Raw genomic sequence first — 16280 nt, 5'->3', positions numbered from 1 at the left:
AACTTTTCCATCAGTAACTCAGCACCTTAATCACGGAGCTACCACTCCCCTAGGCAGGCACCGAGGATGCGATGCCACATAGTCATGTGATGGATCATTTAATTTCTTTGTCCTGCTAGCTCCATATCTGACCAGTCGCATACATCTAAATAAAAGTAACCCCCATCTCCCATGCTTTTACAGCGTTTTCCTTGTGCCAAAAAGAATTGTATGTCTCCTATTCATATCTGTATTTACACCAACTAGGCATAACTTTATGGCCACTGATCAGGCATAAAATTATGACCACCTGCCTAATATTCTGTTGTTCCCTTTTTGCTGCCAAAACAGTGTGGACCCATTGAGCATTCGCAGCATTAACTTCTTCAGCAATTTAAGCTACAGCAGCTCGTCTGTTGGATCGGACCATACAGGCCAGCTTTTGTTCCCCTTGTGCATTAATGAGCCCTGGCCACCCATGACCCTGTCGCCATTTTACCACTGTTCCTTCATTGGACTACTTTTGATAGATACTGAGCACTGCAGACCAGAAACAGCCCACAAGAGCTGCTGTTTTGGAGATCCTCTGACCCAGTTTTGGAACTTGTCAAACTCACTCAAATTCTTATGCCTACCCATTTTTCCTGCTTCCAACACATCAACTTTGAGGACAAAATGTTTACTTGCTGCCTAATACATCCTACTGACTAACAGATGCCATGATAAAGAGATTATCAGTTATGCACTTCACCAGTCATAAAGTTACAATGTCAAAATTGTCAAAATGTTTTGCCTGATCAGTATATATATCTAAAGGATCTCCTTTTGTTGAGGACTTCTTTGTGTCCATTATCCCAAAAAAGTTGTAGTGGAAAACAAAGTTGTGCTATGCTCCTTATTGACAGATGTGTTGTCTCTATCTCTTTTTCTTTCATAGTTTGGAAGGACAGAAGTGATTGACAACACACTCAACCCAGATTTTGTAAGAAAGTACATTCTGGACTATTTTTTTGAGGAGAAGCAGAATTTACGTTTTGACATGTAAGCTAATCTCTTTGATCTATATTTAATATGTCTAATATATCTATAATATATCTTATATATATATATATATATATATATATATATATATATATATATATATATATATATATATATATATATATATATAAACAAACATATTTTCATATCTTGAGTGCCACGTGTAGAGGTGCAAGTCAGTTTGATAAAATTGAAAATATTTATAAAAGTTGTAAATATTTCAGATACACTTTGACCTCATTTTTTCGAACCAGTGTTCAGCAAAAGACAGTGTCATCCACTCATAATCTCTCTAAAGATGTGTTATATTATTGCAAACCTCTGAGACTTGCATCTCAATCACACTAGTGCTCTGAGAAGAATATTTTTTGTAACAACAAGCAAATGGTCAGTGCTGTGCGACCTCTGGCGCTAGTGAAGCAAATTCAACTTTTAATATTGTGAGTTATTAAACTAGCAGAGATTCATTTACTAATATAATGGCTTAATATTAAGTCTGGGTAGGTGTATTAGAATAGATCTGTAGATATTGAACTTCTCCACACTGTAATTCTGTGGCTAGGTTTTAATTATAAGCAGATGCAACTCTCATGGAACTCAGAGGAATTTTACTAAGATTCGTTTGCATGATTGTCTAGATATATTGTCATTAGTGAGGTGCAAGTAATAGCTAAAATAGGTATTATGGCTAATACCTAGAGGCTGTAAATTATTGGATAATTACAATTTTAAATATTCAATGTTTTGATCCCCAGCATATTAATCTTTACTACAACCATTAGCACAGTGATCCTAATGCAGAATGCCAGCCTTGAGTGTTTTTTTATTGTATGTGAGGTGATATTCAAATATTTTTATGTATGGATGAAAAAGAGTCATAATGGAAAAATGCATTTAATACATACTGGACATTTCATATTCATTCTAAACTCACAAATAGCATCTACAGATTTAACTGTAAATAATTCAGTGGTATATATTTGTCATTTATTTAAAACATTTTCACTGTTTTAATTTCCTGATTTCAGATATGACATTGATTCCAAAAGTCCTGACCTGGCAAAGCATGTAAGTTTGTGGGATACCTCTGCATGTGTGTGTGCTTGTTAGCCAACAATGATTGAGAATGCATTAAATTCCCATTTGTGCTTCAAATACTGACCACATCTATTTTAACATGCATGCTTTTTCTCATTTGAACTTTGGTTTTATGCAAATGAGACTTATTCATCAACATGGTGAAACATGCTTTAACATCATAATAACACTGCTATGTGCACAAAGATGGATGTTCTTTTTGTTGGATCAGTGTCTATTAACAAATTAAGCAACATTTCATTGTTATTAACCAGTTATTCTCTACTAATGGCGATTCATTTCAAATGTGTGGTAAGCATATTTTATGTGTGCCCATGATGTACACATAATGTGCAAGTTCATTTCTACAGGAAATGAAATCTTCCATATTTGGATGCCTGTATCAAAGCTTTCAAAGCTTGTTTTTGCAGAATTTTTTAATCCTGTCTGTTCTACCAAGCCAGTGGTGAAAATCGTGAACTAAATATGACATTTAAGACATGTAAACAATTCTGTTACACTATGACCACTTTAATAATATTTCATAAAATTGGAAGCTTTGATAGTGTGTTATTATTTTACACCTGGGTATTATGTAGTTAAGGATTTATTTAACCTTTGTCACTGGTTTGCATATCACCAAAACATTTTTATTTCCATTTTAATTTCAGATTATGATTTATGACTTGCTATTTGCATTAATGTTTGTAAATGGATTGTCGAGGGTGGTGGTTCACCCCCTCACTGCTCGTTCTATCTCTCCTTCTCTCGCCTGCTTTCACTTCTCTCTTTTCTTTCCACCATCTCTTATACCTGACTACAGCAGCCTTGTTTTTTTTTTTTTTTTTGTTTGTTTTTTTTTTCATTTTTATCCTTTCTGTTACATGATGTACTCTGTTGTTGTTGCTATTGATGGTGCCTGCCCGTTCTCCCTCCTGGAAGCCCTCCGAATTCAACGTACGTGGATGCCTTCCTTGACTTTATTAGCTGTACAACACATTTCTTGGTAAAACGCTGCTCTGACTCAGTGTGCTTTCTCTCCACTTCATTTCCTGTGTTCCGGATTTGCCTCCGGTCCTTCTTTTTTCTTTATTTTCATGCAAACCCTATGCAGGACTTCCTGGGTCAGACCTTCTGCACTCTGGGTGAGATAGTGGGATCTTCAGCTAGTCGACTGGAAAAGCCTCTGGGGTAAGAAGCAAATGCACTAAGCACTATAGCACATGCTGGCTTGCTGCACAAAGGCAGAAGTTGCATAATGTACTGAAGTGAATTTGCAGTGCAGATGATGTTGCCTTCTTTAATATTAGTCTGAATGGATCTTGAATCTTTTTTTTTTCACTTAATGGCTTTCACTTGAATTGAGTGAAGAAATACAAATGCCTTTCGAGAATCACAGTTTATTCATATAATTAACATATATGAATAGATTTTGCCATTTGCCCTCTTAAATGGGCAAGTGTGTTAAACAAGGAGTAAAGTAACTCCCAATTACAGAAGTTTTTGTAATATTATAGTCAAAGCACTGGAATATGAGAATTTATAACACAGTCTTGCCTAATCTTGATTAAGAACATGGCTCTGTGTGTATAAGCAGCTATAATCCAAAGAACAGGTTTACATTAATGGACTCATTCTACTATTATTGTTTCTCTGATAACAACTTGTTCATAGGACCTTGCATGGTGGACACAGGGCATAATTTAAGACTAATTATATATATATATATATATATATATATATATATATATATATATATATATATATATATATATATATATATATATATATATATATATATATATATCTTCTTCTTCTTCTTTCGGCTGCTCCCATTAGGGGTCGCCACAGCGGATCATCCGTCTCCATCCCCCCCTGTCCTCTATATCTGCCTCTTTTACACCAACTACCTGCATGTCTTCCCTCACCACATCCATGAACCTCCTCCTTGGCCTTCCTCTTTTCCTCCTACCTGGTGGCTCCATCTTCAGCATTTTTCTACCAATATAATTCATGTCCCTTCTCTGCACATGTCCAAACCATCTCAATCTCGCCTCCCTCACCTTGTCACCAAAACATCCTACATGTGCTGTCCCTCTAATAAACTCATTTCTAATCTTGTCCATCCTCGTCACTCCCAACGAAAACCTCAACATCTTCAGCTCTGCTACCTCCAGCTCCACCTCCTGTCTTTTACTCAATGCCACTGTCTCTAATCCATACAACATCGCAGGTCTCACCACAGTCCTATAAACTTTCCCTTTCATTCTTGCAGATACTCTTCTATCACAAATCACTCCTGTCACTCTTCTCCACCCACTCCACCCTGCCTGCACTCTTTTCTTTACTTCCCTAACACACTCTCCATTACTTTGCACTGTTGACCCCAGGTACCTGAACTCCTCCACCTTCTCCACCTCTTCTCCCTGCAACCGCATCACTCCACTGCCCTCCCTCTCATTCACACACATGTACTCTGTCTTACTCCTACTGACTTTCATTCCCCTTCTCTCCAGCGCATATCTCCACCTCTCCAGGCTCTTCTCAACCTGCTCTCTACTCTCACCACAAATCACAATATCATCTGCAAACATCATAGTCCAGGGAGACTCCTGTCTGACCTCGTCCGTCAACCTGTCCATCACCACTGCAAACAGGAAAGGGCTCAGGGCCGATCCTTGATGCAGTCCAACCTTCACCCTGAACCAGTCTGTCGTACCTACTGCACACTTTACTGCCGTCACACTGTCCTCATACATGTCCTGCACCACCCTCACATACTTCTCTGACACACCTGACTTCCTCATACAATACCACAACTCCTCTCTCGGCACCCTGTCGTACGCTTTCTCTAAATCCACAAATACACAATGCAGCTCCTTCTGTCCTTCTCTATACTTCTCCATCAACATCCTTAAAGCAAATAAGGCATCTGTGGTGCTCTTCCTCGGCATGAAACCATACTGTTGCTCACAGATGGTCACCTCTTCTCTCAACCTGGCTTCCACTACTCTTTCCCATAACTTCATGGTGTGACTGATCAACTTAATTCCCCTGTAGTTACTGCAGGTCTGCACATCTCCCTTATGCTTAAAGATCGGTACCAGCACACTCCTTCTCCATTCCTCAGGCATCCTCTCCCCTTCCAGAATCCTGTTAAACAATCTGGTTAAAAACTCCACTGCCATCTCTCCTAAACATCTCCACGCTTCTACCGGTATGTCATCTGGTCCAACCGACTTTCCATTCTTCATCCTCTTAATCGCTGCTCTCACTTCCTCCTTACTAATCCTATCTACATCCTGCTTCACTAACTCCACATCCTCCAACCTTCTCTCTCTCTGATTTTCCTCATTCATCAGCTGCTCAAAATACTCCCTCCATCTTCTCAACACACTCTCCTCACTAGTCAACACATTTCCCTCTCCATCCTTTATTGCTCTAACTTGCAGTACATCCTTCCCAGCTCGGTCCCTCTGCTTGGCCAATCGGTATAAATCCTTTTCTCCTTCCTTAGTGTCCAACCTCTTATACAGTTCCTCATATGCCTTTTCCTTGGCTTTCGCCACATCCCTTTTAACCTGCTGCCGCATCTCCTTGTACTCCTGCCTACTTTTCTCATCACTCTGTCGATCCCACTTCTGTTTTGCCAACCTCTTCCCCCTAATGCTCTCCTGCACTTCCTCATTCCACCACCACGTCTCCTTGTCTTGCTTTCTATTTCCAGATGTCACACCAAGTACTTTTCTAGCTGCCTCCCTCATCACTCCTGCAGTAGTTGCCCAATCATCCGGCACCTCTTCACCACCACCGAGCCCCTGTCTGACCTCTTCCCTGAACCTCACACTACACTCTTCCTCCTTCAGTTTCCACCATCTTATTCTTCTTTCAAACCTTACTTTCCTCCTCTTCTTCTTCGCCTCCAAAACCATCCTACAGACCACCATCCGATGCTGTCTAGCTACACTGTCCCCCGCCAACACCTTACAGTCTCCAATCTCCTTCAGGTTGCATCTCCTACACAGAAGATAATCCACCTGTGTGCACCTTCCTCCACTCTTATACGTCACCCTATGATCCTCCTTCTTCTTAAAATACGTGTTCACCACTGCCATTTCCATCCTTTTAGCAAAATCTACCACCATCTGCCCTTCCACATTCCTCTCCTTAAAACCATACCTACCCATCACCTCCTCATCACCTCTGTTCCCTTCACCTACATGCCCATTAAAGTCTGCCCCAATCACCAATCGTTCTTTCCTAGGTACACCATCTACCACTTCATCTAATTCACTCCAGAATCTTTCTTTCTCCTCCATCTCACAGCCAACTTGTGGAGCATAGGCACTGATGACATTTATCATCATCCCTTCAACTTCCACCTTCACGATCATCACCCTATCAGAAACTCTCTTCACCTCCACTACACTCTTACTGTACGCTTCCTTCAGAATCACCCCTACACCATTTCTCTTCCCATCCACACCATGATAAAACAGTTTAAACCCACCTCCAATGTTCCTGGCCTTACTCCCTTTCCACTTGGTCTCCTGAACACACAACACATCTACCTTTCTCCTCTCCATCATATCAGCTATCTCTCTCCCTTTACCCGTCATAGTACCAACATTTAAAGTACCAACCCGAACCTCTACTCTCCTACACTGCTCCTTTTCCTGCCGTCTCTGTAGACGCCTTCCTCCTCTCCTTCTCCTCCTTCGGCCAACAGTAGCCCAATTTCCACCGGTACCCTGTCGGCTAACGATACCTGTGGCGGTCGTTGTTAACCCGGGCCTCGACCGATCCGGTATGAAATTCTCATTTGTGATCCGCATATTTGATTTGGCACATGTTTTACGCTGGATGCCCTTCCTAACGCAACCCTCCCCATTTACCCGGGCTTGGGACCGGCACTAAGAGTACACTGGCTTGTGCCCCCCTAATGGCTGGGTTAAATATATATATATATATATAAAAAGGAAAAATAATATTGATCATTAATATGTTAAAATTTGTAAAAGTCAGGAAGTTTTCTGCCATGAGAAAGGATTTGGGATTAAGCTGACTTGTGCTTTCCAATTTCTTAGTGACATGAAAGACTATGGGTTTTCTTTTCATCTTATTATTCTCATGACAGGTTTGTAAAGGGTAAGAATGCTTGCTTAAAGCTGCTATTACAAAGTAAAGGAACTAACTTTGCCTGTGGATGTCCATGATACTGAATGGTTAAAAAGTATGAAATTATATTTAGTAATAAATTAACACTAGCTGATTTTTCTGAGGTTTACAGAAGGGCTCTTTAATCCTATCCAAAAAGGGACAGTGGGGCTGCAGGTTTTCATTTCAGCTAAATAGGCGGCACAGTTGCCTAGTTGATTTGGAGCCAAGATAGACTGATTAGATAAGTGGAAAAAGGTAAGACTCCTGTCTGACAGGAAAGAAAGCCTGCAGCCACACCAGCTGTTTGTGGACATGTTTAAAGACCCCTAGTTTAGAGGAAAAAAGATTTGTATTAAATTTGACTTTGTCTTTACCTTATAAATAGATTGAAAATGATGCTTAAGGGTTTATTCCTGTCAAATAACATTACATTCCAATTTACTACATGTACAGTTCATAAAATAAAAAAAATGTTACACTTAAGACTGTAGGGAACTGCAAAGAACTAAGCACACATGGTTTTGCCCTGTCACAAAAATCTCTGTTACACTTGATGTGAACAGGACATCCCACAATAATTGAGCACATCAGCTGAGCAAATCAATCAAACTCAAAAAAATTAACAATTCTACAAATATTATAGACTGTACATAATACACTTACAAAATCCTTTTCCTAACAATTGATAAGACTGTACACCAAAACATATTCCCAAAGTTATTTTTAAAGCATCAATACATGACAAAATCACAAACGCTAAACACATTACTCATAATCTTACATTCCGGTGCTCATGTTAGTTCTCACTCTCCAGTGTTCTGAATTGTATTAAGATTTATAATCACACTCTTGATGTCATCCAAATGAGGTTGGGTTTCCTTTTTGGTTCCTCTGGTTCCTCTCAAGGTTTCTTCCTCATAACATCTAAGGGAGATTTTCCTTGCCACAGTCGCCACGGCTGTTCATCAGGGATAAATGCACACCATTCACCTTAACTCTTAAAATTCTGTAAAGCTGCTTTGAGACAATGTCTGTTGTTAAGAGCACTATAGAAATAAACTTGACTTGACTCGACATTCATTTAACTGTTTATAAATGATTGAGGCTGCTTTTTCCCAGTTATACACTGTCTTTCATCTTGCTTTGCTTTCATTGTGGAATACTGAAAGATATTTCTTTAAAGCATTACCATCTGCAATCTGCGATTAAGGTTTAGATAAGTGTGAATGTTAACTGAGCACAACCAGAGGAGTCCACTCTATAATTAGACATCTGAGCAGCTGTTTATGTTCCTAGAATCCATGCTTATAGTTTCAAGAAGGCAAAGTAAAGACATAATGGTCAAGACCAAGCATTTTTGGAATTGTCTTTTAAATAAATTCATGAGTTACTGGACTATTACAGATTAACTTCGGAATGGTTTTTTGATTGCCCAGTTAGTTATTTAGTTTTGCAAATGTTTTTTTTTTTTATTAACTGTAATGCTTAAAAGCATTACATAAAAGTTAACAGTCATTTAAAAAATGTGCACTATGTAGAGCAAAAGAGAGGAAGAAATGAGAGAGGGAGAGAGAGAGAGAGAGAGAGAGAGAGAGAGAGAGAGAGAGAGTCTAGAGTGCATTAAACACCATTTCTTTAAATGGTCTCTAAAAACACTATTAAGATAATTTGCCTTGGTGAAAGGTTGAGAGCTGTGCACTTAAAATTACTTTTGCATTATGGATAATATAGGTTGATAAAAGTGTCTACATAGTGTTAATTTATTTCGTCTGCTATCTGGTTTAGAACAAATAGTTTCCCTATAATAAATGATTTATGGAATGATGTGTACCAATTCACTGCCAACTGAAAGATAAAAATTGTCCTGTATTTTAAAGAATGAGGAAATAATTTAACTGGGAACCTTTTCTAAATGCACATGCTTATTTTTTGCCCTAGCTATTTTTGTTGACCAGATTACAAATAGTTTTAACTTAAACAAACTGCTATATATTTATGTTATAAAACTACTTGCTCCATACCAAAAATACGATTTGTAGTGTGCCAAAATACTAGATACTAATACTAGAGCATTGTAAAATTCAGATTTTGTTTTGCGCATGCGCGGAATTGTTGTCACTTTCTGCCATCACCAGCGTGAAATGTGAGGGGTGTACTCACTTTTGTGAGATACTGTAAATAGAGATAGATAGATAGATAGATAGATAGATAGATAGATAGATAGATAGATAGATAGATAGATAGATAGATAGATAGATAGATATGTTCGTTTTGACCTGCTGCTACATGTGAGGCAGTAAATCATTGAGGATTTACTAATGCAAAATTAAAACCAATTACAATCATAGCTGTGAAAAATGACGAGCCTATAAGCTGAATGCTAGAGTTACTTTTAGTGTAGAGCATTTTTACAGTAAAAGAGAGCCATAGATACTTCATGAGTGAAAGATCAGTGACCACGGCAAAGGAACCACTCCAGCAACTGAGGAAAATAATTAATACAATAAAATGTAACAATGATTGCAAAAAAAGAAGTATATATGTATCTGTGTGTGTGTGTGTGTGTGTGTGTGTGTGTGTGTGTGTGTGTGTGTGTGTGTGTGTGTGTGTGTGTGTGTGTGTGTGTTTCGAATGATCCCATACAAAAGTCAATTCTGTTCCAGTCTGACTAGGAATGTGTGAAATCCCTTCATCTGCTGGAGTGCGGTGTGCTGGTGGAAGAGACTGAAGGGCCTTACAGGAATTTAAGAGCTTTGCAAGAGCTTTCAGCTTCAGTACTACAACATTCTGTACAGATCCACCTTCTAATGCCCTGCCGCCTCTTTACTGTTTGTTTTTATACAAGGAAGGTGTGCTCTGTATGTGTTGTTTTTTTTGCTGTGGTTTAAAGCAAAAAACAAACAAACAAAAAAACGAGAAGACAGTGCATCTGTAGGCTTGTGCACATCCGTCAGTTTTGCCTAAATAAGCTGTCTCTCAGTCTTGGCACATTCTGTGACCTGCTTTTCTACAGCATACTGTATCTGTCATCTGACTAACTCTACACACACACACACACAAACACACACAAAAAACACACACGCACGCACGCACACACACGCACACATGCACGCATATACATTTGTGTTGCTATCATTGTTTTATCTAGAGGTGTAAGCCCTAAACCAGAAGGGCCCCTAAATCATAAATATAAATGTTATCATAAAATTATGTCTTAATGTTTGAATTTTCTTAATTCTAATTCTACATTGAAACATTGTAAAACACTGGGCAAAGCTATCAGCACTTTCGGTATTCTATAAATAAATGCTAGAAATGCATTGTGCAACGTGGTCTTTGTTTGATCTGCAAGCTATATGCCTTAGCCCATGCACATGTCTGCAAGAAAATACTCCCACTTGAACAAATCCTGTTGTATTCCATGGGATCCCTGTCCTGACGCACACATATATCCTCGCCTTTGTGCCCTTGACCCTTTCTGCCAAGCTTTCTAAAAGAACAACATATATTAAATTCATAACATCAATATTAATACCATACGCATAATAACATAATTTTATCTTTGTTCACAAAATAAACAAAACATAAAATCCGTAATGATAAATAATTAATATTTATTTGCTTACAACCCTAGTGTCATCTAGGTGTCCCTTCCAGTGTCATAATTATTACGCAAGCAACCATATGGGAGCCTTTAAAATTTTCTGCTACCACAAGGTCAAAACTGTGACATTCCTAACTTAACACACACACACACACACACACACACACACACACACACACACACACGCACACACGCACACACATACACAGGCCCAGTGGATTCTTTACTTTGTGGTGTTTTGCTTGTTGTCATTAAATGATGGATTATAGGGTAGAATTTGCTTTTGTTGCTGTAAACAGTAGATAAAACTGCTGAACAACTCCATTATGTACTCAATTGTCATAGGAATAATAAAGGCAGATAGCAGTGTTACTGCTGTCTCTTAACAGTGACATTTCTCTTATTTAAGCATTCATTTTTTCTATTATATGCGCTACTCATTGTCACTATGTTTTTTTTTGCAAAAAAAAACTCAAATGTTTTTGCTCAAATATAGATTATTTTTGTTTGGTTACACCTAGCATGGGTACATTTACAACACAGTTTATGTTCCACCTATTATATACAATCTGTTTTTTCCTCCCATTTATGTTGCTTTTGTTTTAACTGCATTACTAAGAATCTACATACTGTAGTTTTTGAAATTCAGTGCCTGTTGAATGATTGAATAAACCTCAGCCTAAAACCATATTTCTCAGACAAAAGTTTTCAATCAAAGAGGACAGATATGCTTTGGCTTAAAGCAGCTATTATTGTCATATAGCAATGACAGGAGTGGGAGGGTCATTTTGCATTTTGTTTTAGCAGAGCTTTAGACACAGCAGATATTCCCTTAGAAAAAGAAAGTCATAGACTTTCCTGACTGTAAGCTACTTTAAATCTTTTTTGGGGAATATGCCATTTAGAATAATGAATAAAAAAAGGAATCTATTTACAATTCCACAAAATCTTTCATTATCATTTTAACTCTGCAATTCCTCTGCTTCCTCCACTTTAAAACTAAACCCTCATACATCTTTACAAACAGCTATATTTTAAAGTAGGTGCACTCAAAAGTTCACACACTTTCCGTAGTAAAGACAAAGACAAACATAATCAGTTATGTTGCTCTTTACAATGAGACTTCTCCTTCTTGCCTCATGGTATTCAGACCTTGTGTATACATTGCGCTAGAAATTTCTGCATACAACTTTTGCACTGCAGAACTATTGAGCTACAGGCAGCCTTTTCATTCTACTGCTGGTTTCAATAGTGATAAGAACACCATGACAAATTCCTCCCTAAATAAATCTCTTGTTCCAAATGGACAAAAGGATGTGTCATCTAAATTACACCCACTTATCTACCTCCTGGTTTGGCCATTAGTAATAAAAAGTAGGTTGATGACTATGCACTACGACAGTCTAGGAAACACTTCTGAACTCATGAGCTCTTAGCGCACAGGTCTTTTCATGCAAAAAAAGCTAGACAGAAGAAAGTCCCTGTGTATAAAAAATGTGTATGTTATGACCACTGTAATTCATCACAGCACCACTGATAGTTTCTTGCTGAAGGCAAGGTGCCTTCATCCACCATTTCCTTACAGCCTGGTTAAGGATCACCCTCTGAATTCTTTAAGGTTGCTTCTTATGAGCCCATGCAGGATGCCAAATTGAAATGATTCTGCCTAAATACCGCCTTTGGGTAGCATTCACAACAGCAAAAAGGACTGAGGGAACTCATGCCCTGGCACTGAGACTACCTTGTGTGCACTAGAAGGGCTGATGATAATGGAGTGAGCTTGGAGTTAAACAACTGATTGATCTTGAAGTGTTGGAATATTCATTGTTATGGCCAGTCCATGCCCTATGCTACTTTGTGGATAGAATGGCCATCATTTGATCACCAGCTCCATTTGTCTGTCATGAATAAATTAAGTCTGTGCAGTGGGTCACCCCTGTTTATAAAGAGACTGGTCCGCTGGGTAAAAATATCAACACCACTGGGCTCATAAATGCATAGCATGGCATGGTTTGTGCTGCTGAATGGGCATAACTGCATTTCATTGCCTCTGTACAGCTGATCTAATCTAATCATCATGACTCCTTTTTGAGTATTAGGGTAATTTGTCCCATCCTAGTAATGTGTAGTGTTCATTTGAATTCCCTTCCAGTCTGTCCTTAAGTTGGTTGGTTCCTGGTGACACTGTGGCATACCCTATGCAACTTTGTATCACACCTTGAGCACCCATTGATAAAACCACAGTTAACTTCCTGGCACAATTACAAAGTTAATTTAATTGTGCCATATGATCACCATCTTATTCAAAAAATAAATTCATGTCAAAACACATTATACTGGATGCACTGTTTATTTAAAACTGTATTTCCATCCTAGTCTCTGGGAACTGAAAAGACCAGTATAAGGATTGTATGAACCATCACAAGAATAGATAATCCGAAGAAAGAAAATACATATGTCATTTACTGTGCTAAGGCTGTTATGCAAATGCAAAACTAATTCAATGCTTCGGGGATTTTAGAGATTTCATATTTTAATTTGATATATTTTCTCTCATTCTGTGAATATCTAATTTTGCTACTTTCTTAGAAATCTGGTTGTTTTTCAAAAGTTCTGGTTATTGATGTGCTCAGAATTTGTAATTAGCAAGAAAATCAAGCAAAAACAAAACAAAACAAAACAAAAAAAACACCACCAACAACCCTGCATTGCCGAGTTTAAATAAAAGAGTGTTATTCTTATTGCCACCTCAGCAGTAGCTGATCTGCTGAACTTGCAGGTAGTTTGGGGGTAACCTTTTTATTGGGTCAAGCCTCATTGTAAATGTAAGTGGGTTTTGTGGTGCATTTTATTCAGGCTAATAGATCTTTGATGTGGTAGTGCAGTTGGATTTAACTAACCCTCGTGAGCTTTAGAGCCGCTGGAGAAGCTCATGGCCAAGTGGATATATAACAGAATTACAGATATGAATGTAATCACTCACTGCACATGGTTAGCGTCGTTATATCCAAGCAGCAGTGACAGCTATAGAGCCAGAGAATCTGCTTTCATTGCCATGCAGGACTTCACAGTTAAAGGATTTTTTTTTTTTTGAAAGGGACCCTTACAACTGCCTTTTTAAATTTTATAGATTAAATAATTTATTAATTCTAGTCTCTTGGCTGAAATCTAGAACCAATGGGCTCAATTTAGCCCTGCTTGAAATTTAAAAATAGAAATTTAATAAGTGCATTTTTCCGGCACAATAAAAGACGCTGCTACATTTTAATATGTGTAAGGCTCATTTAACTGAAAAGTATTTCAGGATGCGTTAGATGAGCACTCATTAAGATCGTGGGGTTAATGATTAGCACAGTGGTCAATGCTTTTTGTTAATGTATTATACAAGGACTCGAAGCACATGTGTTGATTTTTCTTTTGAATATGTATGTGGCCGACTTATTACTGTACTCTGAATCATTTCACACAGATATTTTGGTTGAAAAACCCACTGAAGAAGCTGTCTAGTATAAGACTAATTTAGATATGTTTATCTGCTGTTTTCCTAAGACCAAGGAGGGAAATAGTTGCAATTGAAACATGCATGTTTTGTCTTTATGACTTAAAAATCTCCAGTACAATGAACTAAAAATTCTATAAAAATGTAACTGATTAGAAAAAAAATTATCTTTAATAACAACAACAACAACAACAACAACAACAACAACAACAACAATAATAATAATAATAATATTAATAATAATAATAACTATTATTATTATTATTATTATAATTATTATAATAATAATAATTTAGTTCCATTATCCAAATTATATTTAATTTAAGAATATTTCATACCAGGCTTTGTTTATTAAGAATAACTTATTTGAGTTATTCTGTTAGTTTGGGAAATTCCATCAACATGCTATTCCTAGGCTTTTCCTATTTTATTTAAATAGGTTTAATCATTTACCATAGCTTGTTAGAGGTAACATACTAAAACTTCAGTTAGAAAGAATTTATTTCAACCATACAAACCATGATTTCTTGAAGAACTACTAAGTATTTATAAATAAAGTAATAAATGTGTTTATTACGCAACACAAATACACAGTATTCACCTTCTGTCTTTTAGTCAATGCCACTGTTTCTAAACCATACAACATCGCAGGTCTAACCACAGTCCTATAAACTTTCCCTTTCACTCTTGCAGATACTCTTCAATCACAAATCACTCCTGCCACTCTTCCCCACCCACTCCACCATGACTTTCATCCCCCCTCTCTCCAGCGCATACCTCCACCTTTCCAGGCTCATTTTTAACCTGCTCACTACTCTCACCACAAATCACAACTCTCATCCGCAAACATCATAGTCCACGGAGACTCCTGTCTGACCTCGTCTGTCAACCTGTCCATCACCACTGCAAACAGGAAAGGGCTCAGAGCCGATCCTTGATGCAGTCCAACCTCCACCATGAACCAGTCTGCCGTTCCTACTGCAAACTTCACAGCTGTCACACTGTCCTCATACATGTCCTGCACCACCCTCACATACTTTTCTGACACACCTGACTTCCTCATACAATACCACAATTCCTCTCTCTGCACCCTGCCGTACACTTTCTCCAAATCCACAACCACACAATGCAACTCCTTCTGACCTTCTTTATACTTCTTCATCAACATTCTCAAAGCAAATTATGCATCTGTGGTGCTCGGCATGAAACCATACTGCTGCTCACAGATGGTCACCTCTTTTTTCAGCCTGGCTTCCACTACTCTTTCCCATAACTTCATGGTGTAACTGATCAACTTTATTCCCCTGTAGTTACTGCAGGTCTGCACATCTCCCTTATTCTTAAAAATCACCAGCTCCAGTACCAGCACACTCCTTCTCCATTCCTCAGGCATCCTCTCACCCTCCAAAAGTTGAACAAACTGGTTAAAAACTCCACTGCCATCTCTCCTAAACATCTCCATGCTTCTTCTGGTATGTCATCTGGTCCAACCAACTTTCCACTCTTTATCCTATTAATCGCTGCTCTCAGTTCCTCCTTACTAATCCTATCCGCTTCCTGCTTCACCATCTCCACACCATCCAACCTTCTCTCTCTTTTTCTTTCTCTCTCTCTTTTTCTTTTTCTCTCTCTCTCTCTCTCTCTCTCTCTCTCTCTCTCTCTCTCTCTCTCTCTCTCTCTCTCTCTCTCTCTCTCTCTCTCTCTCTCTCTCTCTCTCCCTGAACCTCACACTACACTCTTCCTCATTCAGTTTCCACCATCTTATTCTTCTTTCAGTCCTCACTCTCCTCCTCTTCCTCTTCACCTCCAAAACTATCTTACAGACCACCATCCGATGCTGTTTAGCTACACTGTCCTCTGCCAACACCTTACAGTCTCCAATCTCCTTCAGGTTGCATCTCCTACATAGAACATAGTCCA

The 16280-nt window shown here is 38.3% G+C and overlaps 1 protein-coding gene across 2 annotated transcripts in view; it reads left to right on the top strand.

Annotated features, from left to right (window-relative positions):
• cpne5a (copine Va) overlaps positions 1-16280 on the top strand; it is an 86944-nt gene that overhangs the window by 32152 nt on the left and 38512 nt on the right. Inside the window, exons 4-7 of one of the 2 annotated variants that reach the window (XM_083553932.1) lie at positions 917-1020; positions 2049-2088; positions 3040-3054; positions 3212-3288. In XM_083553932.1, coding sequence (XP_083410058.1) covers positions 917-1020; positions 2049-2088; positions 3040-3054; positions 3212-3288 — 236 coding nt within the window. The remainder of the gene's footprint in view (positions 1-916; positions 1021-2048; positions 2089-3039; positions 3055-3211; positions 3289-16280) is intronic. The other variant, XM_083553931.1, reaches the window with a different exon arrangement.

Source organism: Silurus aristotelis (genome assembly GCF_946808225.1).
Source record: "Silurus aristotelis genome assembly, chromosome: 11".
Taxonomy (NCBI): Eukaryota; Metazoa; Chordata; class Actinopteri; order Siluriformes; family Siluridae; genus Silurus; species Silurus aristotelis.
Note: the sequence above shows the minus strand (reverse complement) of the source record. Positions and strands in the feature narration are given on the sequence as shown.